Source organism: Setaria italica, chromosome IV (assembly GCF_000263155.2).
Source record: "Setaria italica strain Yugu1 chromosome IV, Setaria_italica_v2.0, whole genome shotgun sequence".
NCBI lineage: Eukaryota > Viridiplantae > Streptophyta > Magnoliopsida > Poales > Poaceae > Setaria > Setaria italica.
Window position 1 is genome coordinate 35,151,884 of NC_028453.1, and position 8,504 is coordinate 35,160,387.

The 8,504-nt window shown below is 42.6% G+C and overlaps 1 protein-coding gene and 1 long non-coding RNA gene across 3 annotated transcripts; one reads left to right on the top strand and one right to left on the bottom strand.

The window, feature by feature from the left end:
- Positions 1-713: 713 nt before the first annotated feature.
- Positions 714-6,110, top strand: LOC105914278. Its single transcript, XR_002677286.1, has 3 exons — positions 714-919; positions 1,016-1,111; positions 5,844-6,110. It is a non-coding gene; the product is annotated as an uncharacterized LOC105914278 (long non-coding RNA).
- On the bottom strand, positions 1,384-5,539 carry LOC101769491 (probable LRR receptor-like serine/threonine-protein kinase At3g47570). Of its 2 annotated transcripts, none has more exons than XM_012845408.2 (2): positions 4,762-5,539; positions 1,384-2,117 (listed from the first exon to the last, which is right to left on the bottom strand). In XM_012845408.2, exons 1-2 carry the CDS (start codon positions 5,069-5,071, stop codon positions 1,756-1,758), a joined length of 672 nt encoding a protein of 223 aa, XP_012700862.1. In that variant the 5' UTR covers positions 5,072-5,539; the 3' UTR covers positions 1,384-1,755. The 2 variants fall into 2 exon arrangements, with proteins under 2 accessions (XP_012700862.1, XP_012700861.1); XM_012845407.2 differs by having other exon boundaries at positions 2,233-5,538.
- Positions 6,111-8,504: the final 2,394 nt, after the last annotated feature.

The following is an 8,504-nucleotide window of genomic DNA, read 5'->3' on the forward strand; positions in this document are numbered from 1 at the left end:
AAAATTTATATGGAGAAGAGAAATGTATCAACTTATAGAAAAACTGTGTACCAACTTGTGCACATGCGGTATAACAATTTTTTTAGGGACAATATAGCAACTTACGAAGATACCTTAGATCAGTTGAAAATATTATTGTAGCAATTTATACAAATAATTTGTTGGTAGACTTGCACATAAGTTGCTACACACATAATTTATAAATAGCTGTTACTCATTCAATATAAGTTGCTACATACATAGTTTACATGTGTGATCAGATCAGCATATCACTAGGCCCACGTGTGTACAAAACTTCGGTCAACCCATGACAAGTAGCACAGGCCGCAGCTGGGCAGGCCGTCGCTCCGCGCGTGTTGCGCAGTAAACCTCCTGCGCGACCGCGTCGTATATTAGATTTTTCTTTTTACAATATAATATGTAAGCTGAAACAAATATGCCATGCATTATAATCAGGTTATAATAGTCCACGGGCCATGTTATTAAATCTAATAAATTATCTATTTTCAGTTTATATATTATAAGCTGGACTCCGAGGCCCAAATGGGCGTGGGCCTGGCTCAACCAAGCCTCACCTGGGCCGGGAATGCTCACGTGATCCCGTCGCGCGCCCCTTTAGCTGGCCCGATCTGCCGCCGTGGGCCCGTGGTCGACCGTTTTGGTTGCCGCACCCCCAATGCATTTGGGTCGATCCAGAATGGCGGAGCGCGGCGCGTAGTCGCCGAGTGCTGCACGACGGCACAAGCACTAGGCGACGGCGGCTGGCGGTGGCAGGTGGCTGTGCTGCGCGCGCGGCAGCTCAGGGAACCGGGAATCCGGGATGCGGCTGTCGAGGTCACTGTGGCCGCCGCTGGAGGTTGAAGGGAGATGGTCAGCTGGCGGGGGCTAATGGGCTATGGCTACGAGCAGTCAGGGTCAGGTAGATATTGCTCCACGCCATTTGCAGAGTCGTTGCTGTTAATTAGTAGGAATAGGATTTTGGTCGTACTTGTTTAAAGGGTTTGCTTGTATTCAGTGTTCCCTGGTGAATTGAAAAGCTATGGGGAATCAGGGATTCAATTGGGAATTTTGCTCGAGAATGGTCTGCAACGAGAAGGCGCCTTCTGCTTAGGTAAAGGTTGCTTCTTCCCAATTGGTTGCAATTTGCAACATCGTCAGCAGATTGTTTCTGCTGCTCGCATTGCAATATTTTATCTCCAACAATCTAATTTCGTCAACATATCGTTTCTGCTCCAATGTAGCATAGCTTCACCATGTGGTGTACCTTTTAGCATTAGTTTATCGCAGCAAATTGATTCCAGAATGTATCCTGAATGGGTGGATGTTGGCACCTACCCACCAATTGAGTCTGCAACCGAAGGATTTTGTTGTCGTCAGGCAGAGTTGATTCAACAATGTGAGTACCCATTTTATTGCATTGCAGTTAACATTTTGGCAACTCTGCAAGTGACCATGCAATTGTTCACTTCAGTGCTTGCACATAGTTCATATGCCAATAAAGCATTCGACAGTTTGTCATTATGGTACAGTGAATCGATTTCCAAGTATTAGCAGTTAGCACCACCAAGTGTGATATGCTTATTACAAAAAGGAAACACAACTAGATCTACTTGGACTGTTGTACTTGGGGGAGGTAGGGAACAATTTTGACCCGGTTATCTTCATGTTGGTTATCAATTCCATCAGTCTTAATTCTTCGAAGAAGAAGGGTACCACTTATAGTAAATCACTAAAAACCCAAGCTCTCTTTCATCTCTAAACATTTATGTTTGAAAAGGTGGTACGGATGACGTGAATTTCATCTGTCACGTGCCGCATTCCAGGTCTGTCTTTTGGAAATTCCATGGAGCACAAAAGGCCTAGCTTCATCAGAGGGATGATGCAGTTATGCATTATAAGGATCCCTTGATTTTTATTTTCAGCTATGTCATGCATTATATTGGGATCCAAGATCTCCCCAATCCTATCTGGAAATGATGAGTTCACAAAGCTGTGGAGGTTCGTGCCATTATTGAATGCCTCATCAATAGGTTGCTTCCCTGTGAACATTTCTAACAGAAGCACTCCAAAACTGTAGATGTCTCCCTCAGTAGAGATCTCGCCACCCATGCCGTACTCTGCAGATGTATTTATTGTTTGAACATGAGTACTTTTGCATTTTCACAGTAAAAAGTTAACTGGTTTCTTAACAATCTTTAAAGAAGATAAAATAATCAAAAAGATTTTAAGCACCTGGTGCAATATATCCGATGGATCCTTTAAGTCCGGACAAGCTGGTAGAACTATTAGTTGCACAAGAGGGATCAATGCACAAAAATCTTGCCAGCCCAAAGTCACTGACATGAGCAGTCATGTCATAGTCCAATAGGACATTTTGTGGCTTCAGGTCACAGTGAACCAATGGACACATGCATTGATTGTGAAGGTAATCAAGAGCAAATGCTACATCCTGAGCGATGTTTATCCTTTGAGCCAATGTCAAAACTTTAATATTGCTGTATCCATGTACCTTTGGATGCAGCCACATGTCTAGGCTCCCATTCGGCATATATTGAAATATGAGTGCTTTGAACTCTGCCCCAGAAGGATTTATGGTAGAGCATGAAGTAATGATTTTGACAAGATTTCTATGACGAATGCTTCTTAGAGCTTCGCACTCTGCAGAAAAACTTCTAGATGCTCCATGGAAATTTAAGTTAAACACCTTGATGGCAATTGGGTTCGTATCGAATGCCATTGTGCCCTTATATACTGTCCCGAATGATCCTGAGCCAACCAAATTGGTAGCAGAGAACCAGTTTGTGGCTTTAACAATGTCTTCATATGATACCTTTTCCTTTTCTCTGAAATTCTGTGGAGCTGATTTTGATCTTCTTCTCTTTAAAAGGATAACAATGAAACAAGACAGCAATATTGCAGAGACAGCACATAGTGGGATCAGCATCTTCAGTAGTAATGACTTGGATGTTTTTTTGGAGTTACCATAGCAAAGAGGCAGACGTAGCATAGGTGCCCCACCACATAACCTTTTGTTTCCTTGGACAGACACTTTACTGGCATTTGCAAAGACACCGGTTGATGGTACTGCTCCGCTAAAATCATTGAAGGATAAGTTTAAATACTGTAAAACACTGAGTGATGTCAGTATCTGTGGTATTTCCCCAGAAAGGTTGTTTTGAGAAAGATCCATCTCTCTAATGCCTTTCAAGTTCATAAAAGATTGTGGAATGCTTCCTTCAAGAAGATTGCCCTCCATACGGAGGGACTCCAACACAATACATTGACCAACTGTGGAAGGAATTTTGCCAGAGAGGCGGTTATTGGAGATATTAAGAACACCAAGATTGATTAGTCCACCAATTTCTTGCGGTATGACCCCGCTGAGTTTGTTGTGTGACAAGTCCAAACCTTGAGAAAGTGAAGGGATTTTAAATAGCTCAGCTGGTATACTTCCATCCAGTGAGTTGCGGGAAAAGTTTAACAGCTGTAAATTCTTGCAATTTCCTAGACTTTTAGGTATGCTTCCATTCAGCTCATTCTCTCGCATATACAACTCAGTCAGCTGTTCAAGGTTTCCTAGTGAATCTGGGATTGGGCCAGAGAGTCTGTTTCCTGATAAACTTAAGACTGACAAATTCCCAATTGTTCCAATAGCTGAAGGTATGCTTCCAACAAACTGGTTATCATGCATCATAAGAACTGTGAGGCTTTTTAGGTTCCCTATCTCTTGTGGTATGGTTCCAGATATCCTGTTCAAGCTTAGCCAGAGTGTGTCAAGTTTAGAAGGCAGGCTACCTATTGAGCTTGGCAAGTTCCCGCTGATGTTATTTGACATAAGGTGTAAGTTTGTCAGTTGGGTGCAATTACTCACGGAGGATAAGAAGGACCAATCTGGATCTTCAAGGTGGTTAAGGCTGAAATCCAAGTACATCACATTCTGCAAGGACCCCAAAGGTGGTACTGCTCCGGAGTATGAGTTGTTGGCAAGATCTAGAACTTCTAGTCTGGTGCAATTAGCAAGTGAAGCTGGAATCTTCCCTTCGAATTTGTTATCTTCCAAGATCAATGTCTGAATGTTTGGAAGCAAGTGGCCAATATTATCTGGCAATCTCCCAACGAGTAAGTTATGGCGAACATCAAGATAAATCAGGGTTGAAATGTTATAAAGGGACAGTGGTACTTGCCCTGACAGCCTGTTTGTCGTCAAGGTTAATGCTCTTAAGCCTGGTATATGGCCTAAGCTCTCTGGGATGCCCCCGATCAAGTTGTTCCCTTCAAGGTATAGGTATAGTAGGGAAGAAATGTTTCCTAGAGAAGGTGGTATACTCCCTGAGAGACCATTTGACATGAAATTGAGATACTGAACCGTCAACATAATCTTTGGGACTGGTGGTATGGGTCCAGTAAAATTGTTTTGTCGAAGATCTATACGGACTAGTGATGAGGAATTGAAAAGAACAGGTGGGATTTCCCCATCAAAGTTGTTTTTCCCAAGTTTAAGCACTTGCAGTGATGAACTTCTAGCCAAAGATTCCGGAAGCTGACCTGTGAGGCCATTGCTGGATAGATCAACGTACACAATGGATAGAATACTACCTAATGAACTCGGTACATCTCCTTTGAGAGAATTGGAGCTGAGATTGAGGTAACGGAGCATCTGTAGATCACCCAGCTCAGCTGGAATATGTCCAGAGAGGCGGTTGTTTGGAAGGTGTATGCTCTCAAGAAAGGTCAGGTTTGCAATGCAAGGAGAAATTGTACCTGTGAGCTGCGAGCTCTCAAGGTCCAGCTCGGTGACACGAGATGGCTGCCTCGTGTTGTTGCAGGTGACACCATGCCAGCTGCAGATGTCAACGGATGTGTTGCTCCTCCATGACGCCAAAGCGCCAGTGGGGTCAGAGAGCTGGGACTTGAAGCACAGGAGGGCAAGGCGATCATCATCGGCCTGAGCAAGTAGCCGAATCGTGGTGCCTATGCCTTCAGTGGAAACTGCTTCTGCAGAGTATCTTGATGTTGCAAGAGCAAGGAGACATGTGAGGAGGACGGAGGCATGGAGCTGAAGATGAGCCATGCTGCTGCTTGCAAGTTTTGTGTTCTGGGCTTCTGGCAGCTTTGCTTCACTAGAAGGATATGCAGAACTGCCTCTTTGCTCTGTACATTATATGTAGCTCTGAGAGAGATATTATAACAGAGGTATGTACTTCTTTCAGGCTGGCAAAGATGATGGTTTCGCTGTGACAGACAGACTATAGAGAGAACAACCGTTGCATGGTAGAGGATAGCTGACCATTGGCTAGAGCATGATTGGGACAAGAAAATCTGGATTATCCTTCTGTTTGGCCTTGTGCTTTGTTCATACACAAACCTGATGAAATCTCGATTGCCGCTCTTGTCGCAGTCACATAGTCAACATGTGGAACCTGTCAACATATAGTCAGTCACAGACTCACAGCGATTCCAGGTTTGCAGCTGTCGCAACTAACTTATTGTAGTATTTCTGTCTTATTCCCTGGTAACGGTTGACCTTCTGTGCCACACTTTGAATTTGTCAAGTCCAATATCTCTACTGTTTCTTGTCAAAGTGCATAAGCCGTTGTCTATCGCATCGCATTGATTGCAAGAGGCGGCTTAGCACATGCATTTGTCCCATTTTCCTTTTGAATATGTGATCACTTTCGTTACTAGACTAAAATAAACAATCAGTTTCCTCAAATTCACCGAAGTGTAACCCTGTATGCTCTGCTTCCACAGCTCACATAACAGTTCTTCACGAATGCTCACTGTTTCTCCATATTTTCCTTCCCTGAGTTCTAATCCCAAATTAATCCTTTCCTTATTCAAAGACTGCAGGTGGGGGGAGAAGTCAGTTTGGCACCAGCAACAAGAAGCTGAGGACCCAGTCTCATATGCAGTTACTGCCGATCGAGCAATCCACTTCACACGTTCCTAGTCGTACCTCCGTGCAGCTATCATTGGCTTTTCTATATTAATAGATTTTGCATAATAGTAGAGCTCTTTTGCGGTACATAATACTACTACTTAGTGATATATATCGAACTATTCATTATTACGGATAATTTAGTAATTCATATGTTATAAAAAGTGATACTTCATATGGAATGGTATTTTAAACTTTATGCTAGTGTCAAAAATAAAATTATAGTGATGCTATTTATGTTCTTTTACCACGATACCCTTATATACGTCCAAAGCTATGGCACGGTGCAGGACTCCTCACCAAAGTCAAGCTAGGATTTGTAGCGAATATGGCTCCATTAAGCCATAGTTTGTGATTTTGGTGATTGAGTGACAACATAGTCATTGGGACTAATGTTTTGTCTAGCATATACCTTATAGGTTTTCTAGGTCCCAAAGAATGCACAAGGTTTTCTAGGTTCCAAAGAATGCAAACCAAATCTTGGCAAGGTCCATCATGGTATTCTTGACATCCAAATCATGGTATTCGAGTATCCAAGTCATGGTATTCGAGTATCCAAACTATGATATTTAAGTGACCAAGTTATGATATCTATGATTATTCTATGGTATTGAAGCATCCAAACGGTATCATCGGTGTGGAAGTCATGGTATTCAACACAGAAAAATCAGTACCGTCGGATGTTCCGATGCCCCACTTGAGAAGCGTAGGAGCAACCATCGGAGCAATTGGTACGCTGCGTACAAGTTAAGTCAAAGTCATACCATCGGATGTTCCGATGGTCTCTTTTCTAGTAGCGTCGGAGCAATTGCCAGAAGTGAAGGGAGAAACCCTTGATCATCGGATGTTCCGATGATAGGTCAAAGAAGGTGTCGGACAAAGTAAATTTTCTTTGAGGAGTATATTTTCGGATCAACGGCTAGTTGCACCAGATGTTCCGATAGGCTAAAAATAGACCATCGGAACATCCGATGGTATCCTTTCTCACTAGCCGTTGGAGCAATGGCTCTTTGAGCACTTGGGGCTATTTATACTCCTACCACTCGCCCATTTGGAGTTGCTGAAGTGTCCAGGGATGCATTGAAGACCAAGACTCATCAAGAACACATCCATACCACCAAAAGTACTTAATTGATCCATCAAAGGCTTAGCACAAGCTTAGGAGAGTGATTAGTGCTAGGATAGGCATAGAGAGGAGTGAGTGCAAGGTGTGCTGACCTTGTGATCAGGTTCTAGAATGAACCACCATTGTACAAAAAGGTGTGCTAGCGCCTTGGACCCTTGGTGGCTCGCCAGCAAGTCTTCAACCCTCCAGCTTGGTGTGGAGTGGCGTCGATGACCTTGTGCGGGGGACATGGAGGCCCCCTTCCTTCGTGGAGAAGCTCCTTAGTGGAGACGGCATCAAGGTGACTGAGGGACTTGGCGTGAGCCTTAGTGGCCGAGCTTTTGTGGCAAGTTAAGGGGCACCTTGGGAGAGACTTGGTGACCGAAAAATAATACTCTTATGTGAGTGCTTCAACAACGTGGACTAGTGGTGGCTTAGTGCCTACCGATACCACGAGATAAATTCTTGTGTCAAGAGTTTGCTTTCCCTCATCCCCTCCTTACGTTTCTACATTTCATACTTGCAACTTGTGTGCCTTTACTTTCCTAGAGTAGTATCTTGATAGGATTGGCTATAGGTTGCAAAACTTGTTTTGAAATGAGGATTTCACACTAGATCAACTGTAAATTGCACATCTAGATATCATGATCTAGTTTATATTTTGATGCAACTAGTGGAAGCCATTAATTTAGCTTTTAAGTTGCATAATTCACCCCTTCCCCTCTTAGGCTACGAGCACCGATTCCTTTCAGAATTCACATCAAGATTAGAACCAAGTGTGAGCGCGTGACAATGTGGCATCTAATAGACTACGACCGGTACAGTTGACCATGACGTTGAACTCTCGACGCACTGTGGTATTATTAATTGTTCCTTGCATTCCAGAATATAAGAGTTATACTTATTTTAAGATTCAAACTTCCTAATTTTTTACCAATCTTAAGATGAAAATATTGCCTTTTTTTTTTACGGGAATGAAAAGATTGTGTTACAAGAAATTGCTATATTAGATTTATATTTCAAAATATATCATACTTTTAAATGATTAAACCCTTACAAGCAATATATTTTAAGATAAATTGGTGGTCAAAGTATGATCTTGTAGATCATGCATGCCAAGTTAAATCACGTGGCTCGGAATCGAGTTCTCGAATCGATACGAGTGCTCGTATTTTTCTACATTTATTTTAGTGGTAGCCTGGTAGGTGACGTGCATGTTGATAGCGAGATGTCCATTGGTAACTTCGTCAATTTCGAGATCTACCGGCTCAATCTTTCGGAGATGCTCATAGAGGTAGGGTTGTGTGTATGTATTTATAGGGATGTGTGAACTTTGCACGTATATAAGTGTCTGCGTTTATAAGTTTATAATATGTTTGAAAAAAATCATGTCTTATATTTTAGAACAGAGGAGTACCAAGAGAACAATTTCCTCGTAGTTTTGGATGCGGCGTAAATAAA

What these genes read in the sequence shown, in the direction of transcription:
- LOC101769491 (XM_012845407.2), bottom strand. Translation starts at nt 5,071, where the DNA reads ATGGCTCATCTTCAGCTCCATGCCTCCGTCCTCCTCACATGTCTCCTT. An exon ending in CATCGGATATATTGCACCAG is followed by an intron (nt 2,118 to 2,232) that starts GTGCTTAAAATC and finishes ATACATCTGCAG; the next exon opens with AGTACGGCATGGGTGGCGAG.